Genomic DNA, 19,114 nt, shown 5'->3' with positions numbered 1-19,114 from the left:
GTTTCGGTGACTGCCTTTCAGATCTTCTATTTAAATATAAGAATAAATCAAAAACAAATATTTTGATGTGTGAAGAGGAATGTGAATGTGTATTTCTTTATATTCTGAATGTTTTTTTTTGCTATTATTGTATTTAATTAATTGTAGCTTTCTTTGTTATGGCATTTCCGTGAAAAGAGAATGGATAAAATGAAAGAAATGGTCTTTTACTAAGAGTGATGTTTTCCCATTCACTTGTCACTTTGCTTTCATTTTATTATTTGTCAAACAAGACACGCATTCAAACAGTTTCTGAACCCAGGAGTGTTTATTCAACTTTCCCACACATTTGAGATGATTTACAGGTTTGACAAGATCATGCTTGCTACAGAAAGAGTTAGATAGGCCACACCATTGCTTATAGAAATTGTTTTACTGTTGTGTTGCATCATTTTCTGGTTTTTCATCCTCTGATTCAGATGAAGATGATGAAGAAGATGAGGAGGAGGAGGAGGAAGAGGAGGATGAAGATGAACGCTTTGTTTTCTTTTGTTTCTTGTTCTTTGTCCCATCACTTGAATCCAGCGGAGGTGCAGCCTCATTGACTGCAGCTTCTGATTGCAGGGGAGACTCCACTTGAGCTTCTTTTTCTGGTGGCACAGAATTGATGATCGGGGCACTTTCTTGCTTCACTACTTCCAGCTTCACTGCTTCCTCCTCTTCTTGCTCGGGTTTGCCATTAAGCTTTTGCTGGCCTGGAAAACAAACTTGAATTTAGTACATTTTCAATTTTCAATTTCCATTATCACCCTCACTTTGCTTCTGGTGGGTTAGCATGCAGTGACTGGAAAGATTGTACAGTGCACTTTAGTGGAACATGAAGTGAGTTTGTTGATTAGGTGCAAGAGTAAGATTTCATTTCAGCCTCCTGCTTAATATGTTTATCCATCTTACCCTCATCCACAGCGTCCTTTAAAGCAAACTCCAAGCTGTCAGAATGGGAAAGAGCACTTGTTTTCACGGGTGAAGCAAAATATGGGGAGCAGCTATAGGGAAGAACTATTTTACTGTAAACTTGACATATTTTCTTATCTTTACCTTTCAGGGTCAGCAGTGACGCCCTGCATGAGCTCTTGGTAATAGTGGATTTCTTCTTCCAGCTTCATCTTGACCATGAGAAGATCTTTGTTCTTCTCCAGCTGCTTCTCCACTTCATTCCTCACCACTTTTAACTCGGCCTCCAAATCTTGATTCTTTCTGTTGAGGGGAGCCAGACGGAGGCCATAGTCCACTTTGGTCGATTTCACGTTCTGCTCCAGATTGTAGATCTGTGACATAATTTGAATACCTTTCATGTACAGTACACATTTTTTTACATTCTGGCATGTTCAGACACATTTTTGTTTTGTTATGAAAAAGAAGCAGCCAGGTGTTTAAAGGTAAATGACAGGGTGATGGAAGTCAGCGCCCTGCAGGTATGCTCCCATTCCTGACAGTGCGGCGTTTTAAATGTGGAAGTTGCTACTGGCAAAGTCATGGTGCGTTTACCGTGGTGTGCGCTGTCTGGATTTTAATCTCCAAAATCTGCCTCTCCTTTGACAAGTCCTTCATCTCATCTTTACTTTTGTTCGCAGCCTCTGTGTTTTTGGCCTCCTCCACTTTGATGGGCGTAAACTAAAAAACAAAAATAAATGTATGTAAATACATATAAATTATTAAAAGTTATATGTCATAACAAAAACATAATTCAGACTTTCAGGCTTATTTACTCAGTATTCACAATAAACTCTCAAGTACTTTTTCTTTTTCTTGAATCACTACTTTTATTCGTATTTGAGTGAAATTGTTATCACGACTTGAGTAGACAAGCTACTCCACCCACCTATGCATTTTGGTGACATACCTTGCTTTGATACCAGTCCTCTGTTTCTTTCTCGTTCTTCCACACCAGATCGTCATACTGACTGCGGATCTTGCTAAGAGCATCAGCCAAGTTTGAATCACTTGACTCAATCTCAACTTTGACCTCAGAGTCCTTAATCTTGTCACGTAGGTCATCCACATCCTATACATGAACACACATAGGTTTAGAAATGTCATTTAGGCCTTGTTCTCTGTCAGTAATGGCATGGTATTTATTTTAGACACTGACCCCCTTGTGTTCCTCCTTCAGGGTGTCCAGTTCTTTCTGTACCAGCTCTATGTCTTTCTCCAGATGGGCACATTTCAACTTGGTTTCATCAATGGTTCTTTTCTGTTCCTCCACATCTTTTTCAATGGCCTTCACTGCTTTCTTCTCATCATCCAGCCTGGATGTGACAAAACACAGCAAGAGTTTCATTAGCCATTTTTTTTTTTTTTATTAGAATGTAATGTTAGTTTTTTCCTACTTGTTCTTCAGATCGTTGTTTGCCAGATCAGTGTTGTCAATCTGCAGTAACAGCTTGGCATTGTCCTTTGTGATTTCTTTAATCTGCAAAGGAAGAGGCAGGAAGAATTAATTGAATTATTATTGAGATTACTGAGGGTAGATTATTATCAAAATAATACAAAGGAAAAATACCTTGTCCTTCAGATCGTCCAGAGGTTTCTGGACCTCATCCCAATCACGGCCATTTGGGGCCGATCTCTTGGACAAAATGTCTTCAATTTCATCCTCCAGGTCTTTGTTTTCCTTCTCGAGCTGCTTCACTTTGTTCAGGTAGCCAGTCAGCCTGTCGTTCAGGCCCCGCAGCGTCTGTTTGTCGTCTGCGGGAGCAGGCGGTGGAGCGGCTTTGTTGGTGGGCGCATTCGCGGGCTTGATGCGGCCCTCGGCGGGCGCTGGGGAGTCCCGCTCCGTGTCATTACGCATGACATTACGCAGCCCTTCTAGACTGGACACGGACGCCTTGGCACCTCTTCCTCCGGCTCCACCGTACACACTGGCGGATGAGTTTAAAGGCATGGCGGCTGATGGATGAGAGCTGTGTCTGACGGGAGACAGGTGTCTGTTGACGGATCCAAACGGCACAGGTGAGTTTTATACCTGCTTTTCACCTACAAATCCTCCTCCTAATGATGCCATTGGCTGTTAGTGGACAGCCCCATGGAAACCAAACAGGTCCCGAGTTGAATTTCAAGTTTATTTAGCATATTTTCATATAATTTCGTTGGAATGTTGCACTTGGCTACACATGATTGGACACTTTGCGTGGAGATGGGAGGTGATGGGTGGCCTCAGTCCCCCTTAAAAGTTGCTCATCTGGGCGTTGTGGTCATTTCCGCCGCTCACCTGACTCGTATTTGCCATACAATACACCGAAATGTCTAAACCTGGAGACTTCAGCAGCCAGTCCTATGCACCCAGGGGAAAGAGGACCGCCAGTGCCCCGGGTACGTCCAAGGAAAAGGATGACATGGTGGGGCTCAACAACAAGTTCGTTCAGCTTATAGACAAAGTAAGTATTTTGTTTCTTATTGAATTGGCATAGGCCATTTTAAAACAGTCATAATGTGGCCTATTAATTTTAAAATCGAACATATTTGTTGTACTAGGCTATTTGTGTTTACATTTTTCTTAGCGAGTTAGCAACATTGTTTACTATAATCCCGGACCTTTCTCTTCCAATGCCTCAGGCCATGAAAAGTGCCTTTGAGAAATTCACAAACACTGTCTTCTTACGCCACCCTGTGTTCGGTTGCTTGAACTACCTCTCATTAATCCCTTAGGTGAAAAACTTGGAGAATGAGAACAAAAAGCTCGACACAAAGCTGAAGATCCTAAAGGAGCAGGAGGATTATAAAGCCAACGTGGATGAGGTGGTGAAGCAGATGAAGGATGAGCTCGAGCAGCAGATCGCCAACTTGCTGCGAGACCAGAAGAAACTTCAGGACGAACTGGAGCTGAAGAACCAGGAGCTGGACGACACCAAAAACAAGTCAGCTGCTCAGAACTAGAACTTTAGATTTTAGTTTTTAAGTTTCTTTGTATTCTAACATGTATGGACTTGTTTCAGGTTCCATGATCAAGTTCAGAAGAAAAATGACCTGGAAAATGAATTTGTTATTACTAAAAAGGTACAGTTATAGTATAATACTCCAACACATACATTTATTTTAGATAGTTATGAATTGTGAGATGAACTGAGCATGCTGTTTGTTATGTTTTGTTAGGAAGTAGATGATGGTACCCTAAAGGCAGTGGATCTCGCTCTGGAGCTGGAGGACTTAATGGGAAATCTGGACTTCCTCAGAGTCGGGTTTGATGAGGTTGCTATATTTCACTTTTGTTATTAATTTTACAATTTTTGATCAAGTTGTGGTTTATTAGAAAAGGAGCTATCATAATTTTACTCTCCCTGCAGGAAATCAGAGAGCTGCAGTCTATGATTCAAAATGAGACTTTGATTATACGTGACAACAACCATCGCTCACTCGACGACATGGATGAAATTATTGAAAATGCCAAGAGACAGTATGCAGAGATGGCGGCTCGCACAAGAGATCAGGCTGACCAGTGGAACCAGAGAAAGGTACACCATGCTCTCATATTGCCCATTGAATTTACAGTGGATTCAGAAAAACGTTTGACACTAAAATAGACACTCTGAAAAAGTGTAGATTTTGCGTCAGGCTTCAGCATATAAAAACATTTTGTACAACGTAGATATGTTCTTCTGCTTGTTCTTAACCTGCTTGATTTTCCATTTGTAGATGGATGAACTGGTCTTCACTGTCGGGAAGCGAGAGCAAGAAGTGCGTGAGTTGAGACGGGACATCTCTGACATGCAGCGCCTGGTGGAGAGGCTCAAAGCGGACCTGGAAACACTCATTCGCAGGGTCAGAATTACACACTGACAGAGACCAGAAACACGGACTGTTCATTTTAACAAACAACTGACAATTACACTTTCCACCTTAGGAACTATCTCTGAAGAAAGACATAGACAGCGTGACAACAGAAGGTGAGGAGGGTTTTGAGACTGCGCTAATAAACAAAACCCAACTGGAAGAGGCTCTGAGGAGGGCCAAGCAGGACTTGGCGGGTCTGCTGCGTGAGTATCAGGAACTTATGAACCTCAAGCTGGCCCTGGACATTGAGATCGCCACTTACCGCAAGCTGCTGGAAGGAGAGGAACAGAGGTAAGTGGATATAATGCGCTGTTGAAGTTTCCATTTAACTTTGTTACATGAAATACAAAATAACCATGTATTTATTTCTTTTAGGATGAATGAGCTTATGCGCCATGCAGGTACAACTCCTTTAATATTTATTCTCCACAAACATTTCTATTTATAGTTAGATATATAATTTATTTTTATCACTTTAACCTGATTAAAAGCTAATCAAATATAAAGTCTTTGTATTGTTGGACTTGTTTCTTTACGTGTAACTAGGTTTCCTCCTAGTGGTGAAACTAATGTACTGCTCTTAATATCATTCAGTTATCAAATCCCTGATAATTATTACAGTTGGGGACATAAATAGCAAGAGTAGACAAAATGTTTAGATTTTCCTTTTTTATGCAGCGTTCAGATAATCAATGTTTTATGTCCAACTAAAATCAAACCTCTCTCTCTCAGATTTCTAAAACCAACTTACTTACACGCAGACGTTCAGCCAGCACTGAAGCTACAGCCACCAGAGAAGACACCATTAACACCTGTGCCAGAGGATACTACCAACACCCCCCAAAAACCCATTACCGTTACCCCATCAAAGACAGTCCTCCCCTACCCCTCGTCTAACAAACGTCTGCTGATCCGCCTGGACGTGGAGATGGGGAAGATTGTGTCCCAAAGTTCCCGTTACGCAGATGAAGACTGAGCCCGACCACCAGTCTATATAAGGAGCTGCGTTACATGATAATATATCCATAAATGTGAAGTTTCAGTTTCAATCAAATTCAGTTAATTTAATGAATCTAATTTGCAAAGTAGTATTTAATTATGTGTTGTGGTTTATCTGGCTGACCCACAGACTTCATGGCTGACTGAGTGTTTTAGATGTTTTCTTGGTGCATGGTTTAGTTCTTTTGTCACATTATCTGCCTCTGAAAGTTGCCAAAGTATTAGTATGTTTCTCGGTATGAGTGTTGTGTGAAACATACCTTTCATACTGTACTAATCTATGAAAATACAAATCTGCATTGGCTTATTTAATAAAGAACGCAATCAAACACTGTTCTGGTTTTTGTTAATATTATTTCTCTGGTACACTGCGTGTACCATGTCTAAACCCTGTTTTGATAACCATCTGATTTCATTGATATCTGGAGATTTAAACAACTAGATCAGTACTGTATACCTGGAAAAAGACAAAACCTTGCAAGTTGTATTTATGGCAAATTGTGTTCATAATTGTATTGGGTTAAATATTGCAATTGAAGATTATACATGTGGGCCCGGATATTGGAGGTTTAAGGAAATGCTTCTACAAGATGGTGTTAATTTTGACAAATATTTCATATTTAATCAAGGTCTTTATGGAGCTTCTGCCACATGAACAAAGCACCTGTTCCTTCGGCAGAGATTTTGTCTCTTACAGACTTTCATTCGAAGTCTCACCCCACAGACCGAGACACAAAAACTCTTTCTGGTTGTGTGTGCTCAGGCATGCTTGAATTTTACAACACATGAAACAAAAACTGTCACAAAGTACAATGGCTCCTCTATCTGCACATATAAACTAAATGTCTAATTATTTTCTCCGGAAGGCGTCCGAAAGTGGTCACAATATTGAGAGTGATGTTGTCCAGTAGAATGGACTTTCACATAGCCTATAAAAATTGCACGGCGGGTTTGTGGATCCAATCATTGTCAAATACTGAAGAGGAAAAACATTTGTCAATTTTCATTTTGGAAATTTCTTGCAAAAAACAGTGTTTCTCCAATTGAGTTTTATTGGGCCTGGCCCTGCACCTGATATGATAACATCATATCAGATATCGTGAACGCTACCTATTGATCTATCATAGTGCCGCTAATACGAATTCAATGGTGCCCAAGGCTTTGCTCGTTGGATGGTCTACTTTGTCCTCGCGTGGTATAGCCAGGTGTACTATCTAATCCAGGGGTGTCAAACATACGGCCCACGGGCCTGATCCGGCCCCTGCCCTGTAGAGCATTAATTCCAGATTGTGTAGGAAAAACTTAAGTGTCTATCCAATTCCTGTGCAGAGTTATGATCTTTTAAAGAATAACCAGAATGCTCATTCTAGCGACTAGGGGGTATTAGATTTAAAATAGGAAAGAGTTCCACACGTGTCCAGCAGAGGGCACTGACATAATTGGAGAGAATGAATAATGACTACTATTATGTAGCCTAGTACTTTGAGGGACTTGTAAAGTGCAATACAAGTGTGAGCCGTTGTTATTAATGAAGCTACAGCTTTGACCAAATCACATTTATTATTCTTCATTTATTGGAAAAAAAATCCCTATTATATGCGGCCCGTGACCCACCGTGGGAGCTGAATTTCGGCCCGCAAGCCCAAAATTAGTTTGACACCCCTGATCTAATCTGTGTGATTATTGGCTAACTTTTTTCTAATTTATTAGGGGTTTGGTCACGTCCCTGCTTTTTGTTTCTCCAGCTGCCTTATTTTTAGTGCTCCATTTGGTCTGGAGTATGGACTTTTTATTTTATTGAAACCAACTGTAAACGAAAACTATGGACTGAACGACATCTATGAACTCAAAGCAAGGGGAATGTGTATTCTGTGATGTTGATTGAAGTTTGTTCAATATAATAACAATAGAGAAATAAAGAAAAAAAAATCTTGGCCCAAATTAAGGACAAATTATTTTAAGAAAAGGATTCCTTATTTCAAGATTGCTTTTTGCAGTGCAGAGAGTTGATGACTTTGTTCTACTAGAGATAAGATCACTTTTAAAACGATTTAGTAAGATTATCATTCTATTAAATTTAAAACAAAATCAAAAAGAAAGGCCATAGCTTTCATTTTTGACGGTCAGATGCCTCTAAATTAGAACTGTTTTCCAGTGTGACATTGGTCAAGATGGGGAAGTCTTGTAAGCCTTTGATGTTGGTGGGACGAGTGCACCAAACATAAGAGAAGATTTCATTTGGCAAATCGGAATAATTTCTGATCATTTTTACTTGTGCAGCTGTTTTGATGTCAGACTGTGGGAAAGAAGATATGAAGATATTTAATGCTTGTGAACTTTCAGCTGGGTGTGGGTAACGAATATTGAAAGAATCTGCTGAACAAAGCAGTTGGGCTGGTTTGGAAAAGGAAAAGGAAAAGTAAATGCGAAAAGGAATCTCTTCTTTAGCAGGAAGAGTACTTAATTGTTGTAACTAAGTTGTCATTGTCGAAAATCAATTCAGTGGAACTGCAGGTGTTGTTATGACAGACACTTCTGATGAATTTCATTCTTCTGGATTATAAAAATAATACTCTGCAGTTGTTTACAATGTTTGCAGTGAAAAAAAAGAAATACCAACCGAGACTAAGCACCAAAACCTACTGTTGCAATAATTCATTTGATTAATTTGATTTGAATCCTTATTCCATATAAAACAGGCATAAAGGTACGATGTGTTTAACATTGACCTGAATTTAATATTTTTTTCGCAGGCAAAAAAGGTGTGATTTGTCGGGAAGGGTTTTATATCAGGCAGCAAACAAATAGTACAGGACAGTGCAAACAACATGGAGCTGTCCAACCACTGCAAAACATAATCTTGAAATAAGTAAAATAATATTTAAATCTATAAGTCCTTAATAATGTCCTTCATTTGTGTGACTAATTTCAAGAAATCTCTCCTTGGGGCCAGATTTGAACGCTTAAATAAAAAAATAAAAAAAACATATACAGCAGTTTTATCTGACAAGTAAATTAGATTTGTTTTTAAATCTAGTTTTGAGTGAGGTCAGATCTTTTTTCTTAGTTTAAGTGAATTAAAAAGCTTGGCCCAAATTAAGGACAAATTTACCAAGAAAAGGTTTCCTTGTTTCAAGATTACTTTTTGCAGCACAGCGAGGAGACGAGTTTGTTTTATGAGAGATTTTAAAATATTACTTCTCTCCGTTACTTTCTTTCTAACTTGAACTGTACTCCTAATTACATTGACCTAGTGCTACTGTGAAGCAATCCAATACACTCAAACCTTTTAACCCCCGAGTCTGACCATTCATCCAATGCCTGCAGTAATTTCCCCTTTCACAAATGGGGAAAATCAAATGCAATAACAAATTCAACTCACCAAATGAAGATTTCTTGTGGATTTAATGAAAAATAGTGATGATACAGAAAGGAAAACGCCTATGGGTGACCAATTGACAAGTGAAAAGATGAGAGTCCAGGTGCGAACACAGGACAGAGCAACACCAGCTCTTGTCCCCTGAGTTCACTTCGCTCGACTAACACCGCCCACGAGGGCCAAGAGGTCTAAGCAGTCTGATCACAAATGGAGATTTAAGATCAGATTCAATAGGAAAGACAGTTGAACGTTTACAGTTCGAGTGCACCAAGCCAAGTGCCCATTCTGTGCTTAAACTCGAAGTTAACCTTTCTCCAGTCTCGTGCGGTTTCAGATACATCAGCATCTGGAAGGTCAGCCACTTTCCATTCTCCTGTGGTTGGGGATTTTTGTTCTTCTTAGATGGGCCCATGGTTAAGGTGTTGCTTGTGCACATCGGCTTGTGGTCAGAGCCTCGTTCCACCATACAGACCTGTAACTCTTTTGACCTGTCACCACATCTTTGTTTATTTCATAAGAATTTGACTTGTCATGGCGATGGCCCCAAAGGGTGAATTCTGCCCTCCAACAGGAGATCAGCTGACTTGGAGCCTGTTGCACACTCAAAAACAGATTAATACATCCATATATCATCATGCTTTAGAGATTTCGCTTCAAGGCCCAAAGGGTCCTTTAACAGAGATGAAATCACTTTTTTGTATATATAAAATTTAAAACAAAACAAAAAAGAAAGGCCATAGCATTTATTGTTAATAGTCAAATGACACTAAGTTTGAACTGTTTCTCAGTGTGACATTAGTGAAGATACGGACGTCTTGTAAGCCTTTGAGGTTGATGGGACGAGTGCTCCTAACAAAAGAGAAGATTTCATTTGACAAATAGGAATAATTGTTAATAGGAATAGGAATAATTGATGTCAGACGGTGGGAAAAAAGATATGAAGATATTTAGTGTGTGTAAACTTTCAGCTGCCTGTGGTTAACAAATTTTAAAAGAATCTGCTGAACAAAGCAGTTGGGCCAGTTTTATCACAAAGGAAAAGTAAATGCAAAGAGGAATCTCTTCTTTAGAAGGAAGAGTACTTTATTTTTAATTAGTGACCAATTATTGTATTAAGTTATTATTGCAAATATGTGCCAAAATCAATTCAGTAGAACTGCAGGCGTTGTTTGACAGACACTTCTGATGAATTCCATTGTTCTGGATTATAAAAATAATACTCAGCAGTTTACAATGTGTGCAGTGAAAAAAATAAAAAACCAGCCGAGCACCAAAACCTACTGTTGCAATAACAGTTTTACACATACTTTACTCTCATACTTTTAACAAATATTGACATCTCTGGTAAATATGAGAAACGTCTGTTTTTTTTTTACTGCTTATTCTTTTTAACATTTTCACATTTTCATTTTCAGTTGGCTGACTCTTTGGAGTTGAGTGTCTGATGTGAAACAATAGCACATAAAAGACTACAATCAACCTGTTCCTTAGAAAACAGATATAATGAGAGGACGCGTTTAACATTGACCTGAATTTGAACTACTGTGACATTAGAAAAAGATATAATTTGACAAATAGGAATCATTTCTGATCATTTTTTCTGTTTTGATGTCAGACTGTGGGAAAGAAGATATGAAGTTATTTAGTCTGTGTAAACTTTCAGCTGCGTGTTGTCATTATGCATCAACTGTACAACAGAATGTGTCTCTCTGCATTTAACCCATCCCTCAACGCCACTGGACGGCCCGTAGGGGGCAGTGGGCAGCGGCATCTCCAGATGTGGAGCCAGGCTGGTGGTCAGAAACCCCTGGCAAAGGATTTACCTATTGTACATGTTTTTAGTGTTTGGGGAAACCGGAGGAAACCTACGCAGACACAGGTAGAACATGCAAACTCCACACAGAGAATCAATTCCGGGACCTTCTGGCTGTCAGGTGCGAGTGCTACCTGCTGTGCTACTGTGCTGCAGTATGTTAGGACTTATTGATGAGAAATATAAATAGCAGCCACACAAAACATATGTAAAAAAAAAAAAAAAAAGTTTATGCAATTAAATTATAAGGAAATTCCTTTATTTTGCCATACTTTGTTGTATTTTTTGGTGGTTCCGGGTTATTCTTGTACTACTAATATCTTGCCTTTATTTTACAAAAGAGGGCTATAAGAATAAGTTACGGAGCTGCTTCACAAGAGAAGGTCTAAAATTGAAAGATTTTGTTATTTTACAAACGGGCCTGTTAACTCATGAACCCCCCCTTTGGTACATAAATGAATATAACAAAGATCAACTTAAATATCATTTACAAATTAAGAGTTTGTAAAGTTGTATAAATGGTTTTCATTTGCAATCTTGCTGTCATTTGCTCCATGTGGTATACTTCTTTCAGTTTATTTTTCTATTGGGTACTTGTGGGGGGCTGAGGTTTGAGCCAAGAAACCATAATCATTTTCTCTGCAATTAAGAGTAGTATTTTTATTTGGGAAATGTGACAATTTAATCTGAGGTTGCTCGGGAACATTCCCAATATTATGACTTTCGGTTCCAAAGGAAATTCAACACCTAAATATTTTCACTGTGTATGTCTTTCTGATCATTCATTCATTTTGGACAGTCTCGAAATACGTGAGTGTGGTCTCCCACCAGACCAGCCCCGCCAGCTTTGGTCTGAAGTTCTTCCAAACTTGGATATTACAAAGGAAGTGCTAAAAATCTAATTTTAGTTTCCACTCGAAATCTTGAAGAACTATTTGTTATTTTATGTCCCTCCTCAGTGTCTGTTCCCAGTCCTCATCCCTGATAATTATGTTCTTTTTCAATTCCCATTTTCCCTTAATGTCTAAAGTATTCTCTGTGTCTTTTGTAAACATAAGATATGTATCTACTATTTATTGCTCTTTTAATTACAGAAATAAAATTCAAAATCCATCCTCCTCCATATTAGAGGAGCTGCAGAAAGAACATCAGACTTCCGCTCTCAACCATTTGACCCGGCATGAGGTCTTTTTCAGACCTTTTTTATGTTATGAGTATATTTCTAATATTTGACCACATAGACAGGGTAGTTTTAACCCATTAGTTTGTAACCTTTTATTTATTTTTTGACCATACAGCTGGGTTTATGAAAGAATCTGCATCAAGAAATACTTCTGGACAATCTCCTTGTTCCAGACTGATATATTGATTCTTGGTCTTGGCAAACCCAGGCCAACATTGAGTTGACTTGGCTTTTGCCTACACTCAAATGAATGTGTGTTTCGTTGGCTGCCGTGAAACAAAGTACAAATAAGTACAAATAGAAAATATTTAAATTGTGTGAAGAGGAGGAATCTGGTCTATTGTATTTCATTTTATTCTGAATGTTTTATTGCTCTTATTGTATTTAATTATTTGTAGCTTTCTTTGTTATGGCATTTCCGTGAAAAGAGAATGGATACAATGAAAGAAACGGTTTATTACTGAGAAGGACGTTTTCCCATTCACTTGTCACTTTGCTTTCATTTTCATATTTGTCAAACAAGACTCGCATTCAAAAGTTTCTGAACCCAAAAGTGTTTATTCAACTTCCCCACATATTTGAGATGATGTACAGGTTTGACAAGATTATGCTTGATACAGACAGAGTTAGATAGGCCACACCATTGCTCATATAGTTTTTCTGTTGTGTTACATCATTTTGCCATTAACGTTTGGCAGGTTAGCGAATTGTAATATTTGTTGCATAAATGTTTCCGGAAATATTTTTTGATCGAATGATTTTTTGAGTGACTCTGCCACCACCAGTTCTACGGCTGACATTTCTTGCATCAATGGTGTCTTCTCCGGTGGCTGTAGCTCCATCAGTGCTCTCTGAATATCTGTGTGAAAGTAAGTTGGTCTTAGAGATCTGAGCAAAAGAGAGGTTTTAAAACACGTTATCATCATTGAGTGTGAGTTCCGTGATTACCCTCACTTTGCTTCTGGTGGGTTAGCATGCAGTGATTGCAAAGATTGAACGGTGCACTTTAGTGGAACTTGCAATCAGTGAAGTGAGTTTGTTGATTTGGTGAAAGAGTAAGATTTGATTTCAGCCTCCTGCGTAAAACATATTTATATATCTTACCTTCATCCACAGCGTCCTTTAAAGCAAGCTCCAAGCTGTCAGAATGGGAAGCACTATTTTATTTCAAACTTGACATATTTTCTGATCTTTACCCTTCAAGGTCAACAGTGACGCCCTGCAGGAGCTCCTCGTAATTGCTGACTTCGTCTTCCAGCTTCATCTTGACCATGAGGAGATCTTTGTTCTTCTCCAGCTGCTTCTCCACTTCACTCCTCACCACTTTTAACTCGGCCTCCAAATCTTGATTCTTTTTGTTGAGGGGAGCCAGACGGAGGCCATACTCCACTTTGGTCGATTTCACGTTCTGCTCCAGATTGTAGATCTGTGACACAATTTGATTACCTTTTATGTACAGTTTCTATTATTTTTTTTAGATTCTGGCATGTTTAGACCTTTTTTTTTCTAAATTCTGGCATGGGAAATTTGTGTTTTGTTATGAAAAAGAAGCAGCCAGGTGTTTAAAGGTAAATGACTGGGTGATGGAAGTCAGCGCCCTGCAGGTATGCTCCCATTCCTGACAGTGCGGCGTTTTAAATGTGGAAGTTGTTACTGGCAAAGTCATGGTGCGTTTACCGTGCTGTGCGCCGCCTGGATTTTAATCTCCAAACTTTGCTTCTCCTTTGAAAAGTCCTTCATCTCATCTTTACTTTTGTCTGCAGCCTCTGTGTTTTTGGCCTCCTCCACTTTGATGGGTGTGAACTAAAAAACAAAAATCAATGTATATCCATATAAATTATTTAAAAGTTAGATGTCTTAACAAAAACACAATTTTCAGGCTCATTTACTCAGTATTCACATTAAACTTTCAATATGTTTCTTTAACTCGAATAATCACTACTTTCTATTCGTATTTGAGTGAAACATTTTGGCTACTCCACCCACCTGTGCATTTTGGTGACATACCTTGCTTTGATACCAGTCCTCTGTTTCTTTCTCGTTCTTCCACACCAGATCGTCATACTGCCTGCGGATCTTGCTAAGAGCATCAGCCAAGTTTGAATCACTTGACTCAATCTCAACTTTGACCTCAGAGTCCTTAATCTTGTCACGTAGGTCATCCACATCCTATACATGAACACACATAGGTTTAGAAATGTCATTTAGGCCTTGTTCTCTGTCAGTAATGGCATGGTATTTATTTTAGACACTGACCCCCTTGTGTTCCTCCTTCAGGGTGTCCAGTTCTTTCTGTACCAGCTCTATGTCTTTCTCCAGATGGGCACATTTCAACTTGGTTTCATCAATGGTTCTTTTCTGTTCCTCCACATCTTTTTCAATGGCCTTCACTGCTTTCTTCTCATCATCCAGCCTGGATGTGACAAAATACAGCAAGAGTTTCAGCAGTGAAGTAACTTTTTTATTATTTGAATGTAATGTTTATTTTTGCCTACTTGTTCTTCAGATCGTTGTTTGCCAGATCAGTGTTGTCAATCTGCAGTAACAGCTTGGCATTTTCCTTTGTGATTTCTTTAATCTGCAAAGGAAGAGGCAGGAAGAATTAATGGAATTATTATTGAGATTACTGAGTGCATATTATCCAAATAATACAAAGGAAGAATAGCCTACCTTGTCTTTCAGATCGTCCAGAGGTTTCTGGACCTCGTCCCAATCACGGCCATTTGGGGCCGATCTCTTGGACAAAATGTCTTCAATTTCGTCCTCCAGGTCTTTGTTTTCCTTCTCGAGCTGCTTCACTTTGTTCAGGTAGCCAGTCAGCATGTCGTTCAGGCCCCGCAGCGTCTGTTTGTCGTCTGCGGGAGCAGGCGGTGGAGCGGCTTTGTTGGTGGGCGCATTCGCGGGCTTGATGCGGCCCTCGGCGGGCGCTGGGGAGTCCCGCTCCGTGTCATTACGCATGACATTACGCAGCCCTTCTAGACTGGACACGGACGCCTTGGCACCTCTTCCTCCGGCTCCACCATAGACACTGGCGGACATGGCGGCTGATGGATGAGAGCTGTGTCTGACGGGAGACAGGTGTCTGTTGACGGATCCAAACGGCACAGGTGAGTTTTATACCTGTGTTTCACCTACAAATCCTCCTCCTAATGATGCCATTGGCTGTTAGTGGACAGCCCCATGGAAACCAAACAGGTTCCGAGTTGAATTTCAAGTTTATTTAGCATATTTTTATAGAATTTCGTTGGAATGTTGCACTTGGCTACACATGATTGGACACTTTGCGTGAAGATGGGAGGTGATGGGTGGCCTCAGTCCCCCTTAAAAGTTGCTCATCTGGGCGTTGTGGTCATTTCCGCCGCTCACCTGACTCGTATTTGCCATACAATACACCGAAATGTCTAAACCTGGAGACTTCAGCAGCCAGTCCTTTTCACCCAGGGGAAAGAGGACCGCCAGTGCCCCGGGTACGTCCAAGGAAAAGGATGACATTGTGGGGCTCAACAACAAGTTCGTTCAGCTTATAGACAAAGTAAGTATTTCGTGTCTTTTTCCTTTTTAAAACACTCATATTGTGGGCTATTAATTTTATATATTTATCTCACCGTTGTGCCCTTAAAATGATTGTCTTTAAAGAAAAAAAATGTGTTGTTACTCATTATCTTGTGTTAATCGTTTTATTATGGTTTAGCATTTATGTTACATTCATAAGGCTATTACAAAATGTAGAATAAGTAAATTTAGAATAAAAATATTTAACATAACATATTTGTTGTACTAGGCTATTTGTGTTTACACACGAGCATTTTTCTTAGCGAGTTAGCAACATTGTTTACTATAATCCCGGACCTTTCTCTTCCTATGCCTCAGGCCATGAAAAGTGCCTTTGAGAAATTCACAAACACTGTCTTCTTACGCCACCCTGTGTTCGGTTGCTTGAACTACCTCCCATTAATCCCTTAGGTGAAAAACTTGGAGAATGAGAACAAAAAGCTCGACACAAAGCTGAAGATCCTAAAGGAGCAGGAGGATTATAAAGCCAACGTGGATGAGGTGGTGAAGCAGATGAAGGATGAGCTCGAGCAGCAGATCGCCAACTTGCTGCGAGACCAGAAGAAACTCCAGGACGAACTGGAGCTGAAGAACCAGGAGCTGGACGACACCAAAAACAAGTCAGCTGCTCAGAACTAGAACTTTAGATTTTAGTTTTTAAGTTTCTTTGTATTCTAACATGTATGGACTTGTTTCAGGTTCCATGATCAAGTTCAGAAGAAAAATGACCTGGAAAATAAATTTATTATTGCTAAAAAGGTACAGCTACTGTATGATACCGCAACACATACATTTATTTTAGATAGTTATGAATTGTGATGAATTGAGTATGCTGTGTTTGTTAGGAAGTAGATGATGGTACCCTAAAGGCAGTGGATCTCGCTCTGGAGCTGGAGGACTTACTGGGAAATCTGGACTTCCTCAGAGTCGGGTTTGATGAGGTTGCTATATTTCACTTTTGTTATAAATTTTACTCTGTTTGATCAAGGTGTGGTTTATTAGAAAAGGAGCTATCATAATTTTACTCTCCCTGCAGGAAATCAGAGAGCTGCAGTCTATGATTCAAAATGAGACTTTGATTATACGTGACAACAACCATCGCTCACTCGACGACATGGAGGAAATTATTGAAAATGCCAAGAGACAGTATGCAGAGATGGCGGCTCGCACAAGAGATCAGGCTGACCAGTGGAACCAGAGAAAGGTACACCATGCTCTCATATTAAGGCTTTGCTGTTCCCATTGAAAACCTGAATTGACGTCTATAGACATTGGCAGTTACTTAGTGAAGAAAGAAGTTTACAGAAATCTTGAATTATTTTTATTATGCTGCTCTGACACTAAAAAAGTGTAGATTTTGTGTCATAAAACCAAACATTTTGTACAACGTAGACATGTTCTTCTGCTTGTTCTTAACCTGCTTCATTTACCATTTGTAGATGGATGAACTGGTCTTCACTGCCGGGAAGCGAGAGCATGAAGTGCGTGAGTTGAGACGGGACATCTCTGACATGCAGCGCCTGGTGGAGAGGCTCAAAGCGGACCTGGAAATGCTCATTCGCAGGGTCAGAATTACACACTGACAGAGACCAGAAACACGGACTGTTCATTTTAACAAATAAAGAGTCACTGACACTTACACTTTCCACCTTAGGAACTATCTCTGAAGAAAGACATAGACAGCGTGACAACAGAAGGTGAGGAGGGTTTTGAGACTGCGCTGAAAAACAAAACCCAACTGGAAGAGGCTCTGAGGAGGGCCAAGCAGGACTTAGCGGGTCTGCTGCGTGAGTATCAGGAACTTATGAACCTCAAGCTGGCCCTGGACATTGAGATCGCCACTTACCGCAAGCTGCTGGAAGGAGAGGAACAGAGGTAAGTGGATATAATGCGCTACAAATGAAGATCCCACTTAACTTTGTTTCATGAATTACAAAATAACCATGTATTTATTTCTTTTAGGATGAATGAGCTTATGCGCCATGCAGGTACAACTCCTTTAATATTTTTTCTCCACAAATTTATAGTTAAATGTATAAAGTATTTTATCACTTTAATATGATTAAATGCTTTTAAAAATAATTGTTTGTATTGTTGGACTTGTACAATACGTGTAACTTTGTTTCCTCCTAGTGGTGAAACTAATGTACTGCTCTCAATATCATTCAGTTATCAAATCCCTGATAATTATTACAGTTGGGGACATAAATAGCAAGTGCAGACAAAATGTTTAGATTTTTTTTTTAATTCAGAGTTCAGATAATCAATATTTCATGTCCAACTAAAATCAAACCTCTCTCTCTCAGATTTCTCAAACCAACTTACTTACACGCAGACGTTCAGCCCTGAAGCACTGAAGCTACAGCCACCAGAGAAGACACCATTGACACCTGTGCCAGAGGATACTACCAACACCCGCTTGGACATGGAGATGGGGATCGTGTCCCAAAATTCCCGTTCCGCAGATGAAGACTGAGCCCGACCACCAGTCTATATAAGGAGTTCAAATTCAGTTAATTTAAATAATTTAATCTGCAAAGTAATATTTAATTATGTGTGGTTTATCTGGCTGACCCACAGACTTCATGGCTGACTGAGTGTTTTGGACGTTTTCCTGGTGCATGGTTTAGTTCTTTTGTCACATTATCTGCCTCTGAAAGTTGCCAAAGTATTAATATGTTTCTCGGTATGAGTGTTGGGTTCTTTGTGACAAAAAGCAACTTTTATTTTGACTATCTTTGGGATTGTTTGAGAAGTAAATAAGGGGGAGAAGGGGAACAAGCAAAGGGGTTTCAGTTCTAATGTCTCTATCAACAAGGACAAACAGAGATAAAGTTTCTTGAAGTCAGATTGTACAAGCCTTTTTTTCCCTTAAGAAACATACCTTTCATACTTTAATAATCTATGAAAATACAAATCTGCATTGGCTTATTTAATAAAGAACGCAATCAAACACTGTTCTGTTTTTTGTTGTTGTGTCCTGGGCTCATGTTACCCTGTCCTTCCAGCACATATATGTTAATGTTATTCCACTGTGGAAAACACTGCATGTACCATGTCTAAACCCTGTTCTGATAAACCAGACAGGTCAGGCCGTGTTCTCTTATAATGTGATTAAGTGGCATTTCCTAATTGGATCAGAGTATTGGCTTATCTACTCTTTCTTGTCCACTCACATGACGCATTTGCGGATACATTTAAATACACATTTCTCACCAATGAAAAGTTCTTCTGTGTATTTACAATATCGGCTTCAATCACTTTTTCAAGTTTAAGAACAAATATCAAATGACAGCACAGCATACTGGTAAATAAAGTACTTTCTTTATATGTCTAAAATTACGATCCCTATTGAGAGCTGAACATTTTCTCTTATCTA

The 19,114-nt window shown here is 39.4% G+C and overlaps 4 protein-coding genes across 6 annotated transcripts; 2 read left to right on the top strand and 2 right to left on the bottom strand.

Moving 5' to 3' along the window:
* Nucleotides 1-303: 303 nt before the first annotated feature.
* LOC306982102 (keratin, type I cytoskeletal 18-like) lies at nt 304-2,923 on the bottom strand (the record flags this gene model as incomplete). The annotated part of the gene is made up of 8 exons (XM_079581897.1): nt 304-734; nt 934-968; nt 1,078-1,307; nt 1,528-1,653; nt 1,883-2,044; nt 2,132-2,288; nt 2,370-2,452; nt 2,543-2,923. The coding sequence occupies 8 exons, from the start codon at nt 2,921-2,923 to the stop codon at nt 412-414; spliced, it is 1,497 nt and encodes a 498-aa protein (XP_079438023.1). The 3' UTR covers nt 304-411.
* On the top strand, nt 2,853-18,152 carry LOC306982103 (keratin, type II cytoskeletal 8-like). Of its 3 annotated transcripts, none has more exons than XM_079581900.1 (10): nt 2,853-2,991; nt 3,298-3,416; nt 3,688-3,896; nt 3,975-4,035; nt 4,132-4,227; nt 4,323-4,490; nt 4,672-4,797; nt 4,880-5,100; nt 5,185-5,210; nt 5,542-6,015. In XM_079581900.1, the coding sequence occupies exons 2-10, from the start codon at nt 3,375-3,377 to the stop codon at nt 5,547-5,549; spliced, it is 957 nt and encodes a 318-aa protein (XP_079438026.1). In that variant the 5' UTR covers nt 2,853-2,991; nt 3,298-3,374; the 3' UTR covers nt 5,550-6,015. The 3 variants fall into 3 exon arrangements, with proteins under 3 accessions (XP_079438026.1, XP_079438025.1, XP_079438024.1); XM_079581899.1 differs by lacking the exon at nt 2,853-2,991 and adding an exon at nt 18,095-18,152 and having other exon boundaries at nt 3,246-3,416; nt 5,542-5,572; XM_079581898.1 differs by lacking the exon at nt 2,853-2,991 and having other exon boundaries at nt 3,246-3,416.
* On the bottom strand, nt 13,373-15,446 carry LOC306982136 (keratin, type I cytoskeletal 18-like). The gene is made up of 6 exons (XM_079581942.1): nt 14,854-15,446; nt 14,679-14,761; nt 14,440-14,596; nt 14,191-14,352; nt 13,861-13,986; nt 13,373-13,609 (listed from the first exon to the last, which is right to left on the bottom strand). The coding sequence occupies exons 1-6, from the start codon at nt 15,220-15,222 to the stop codon at nt 13,376-13,378; spliced, it is 1,131 nt and encodes a 376-aa protein (XP_079438068.1). The 5' UTR covers nt 15,223-15,446; the 3' UTR covers nt 13,373-13,375.
* Nucleotides 15,560-18,211, top strand: LOC306981989 (keratin, type II cytoskeletal 8-like; the record flags this gene model as incomplete). Its single annotated transcript, XM_079581730.1, has 9 exons — nt 15,560-15,715; nt 16,147-16,355; nt 16,434-16,494; nt 16,581-16,676; nt 16,772-16,939; nt 17,175-17,300; nt 17,390-17,610; nt 17,698-17,723; nt 18,042-18,211. Exons 1-9 carry the CDS (start codon nt 15,581-15,583, stop codon nt 18,209-18,211), a joined length of 1,212 nt encoding a protein of 403 aa, XP_079437856.1. The 5' UTR covers nt 15,560-15,580.
* Nucleotides 18,212-19,114: the final 903 nt, after the last annotated feature.

This window comes from Gobius niger (genome assembly GCF_951799975.1).
Source record: "Gobius niger genome assembly, chromosome: 23".
NCBI lineage: Eukaryota > Metazoa > Chordata > Actinopteri > Gobiiformes > Gobiidae > Gobius > Gobius niger.
Note: the sequence above shows the minus strand (reverse complement) of the source record. Positions and strands in the feature narration are given on the sequence as shown.

What these genes read in the sequence shown, in the direction of transcription:
- LOC306982136 (XM_079581942.1), bottom strand. Translation starts at nt 15,222, where the DNA reads ATGTCCGCCAGTGTCTATGGTGGAGCCGGAGGAAGAGGTGCCAAGGCG. An exon ending in TGAAGGAGGAACACAAGGGG is followed by an intron (nt 14,353 to 14,439) that starts GTCAGTGTCTAA and finishes GTTCATGTATAG; the next exon opens with GATGTGGATGACCTACGTGA. An exon ending in TCCAGGCGGCGCACAGCACG is followed by an intron (nt 13,610 to 13,860) that starts GTAAACGCACCA and finishes ATTGTGTCACAG; the next exon opens with ATCTACAATCTGGAGCAGAA.
- LOC306982103 (XM_079581899.1), top strand. Translation starts at nt 3,282, where the DNA reads ATGTCTAAACCTGGAGACTTCAGCAGCCAGTCCTATGCACCCAGGGGA. An exon ending in TCGTTCAGCTTATAGACAAA is followed by an intron (nt 3,417 to 3,687) that starts GTAAGTATTTTG and finishes TTAATCCCTTAG; the next exon opens with GTGAAAAACTTGGAGAATGA. An exon ending in TCAGAGTCGGGTTTGATGAG is followed by an intron (nt 4,228 to 4,322) that starts GTTGCTATATTT and finishes CTCTCCCTGCAG; the next exon opens with GAAATCAGAGAGCTGCAGTC.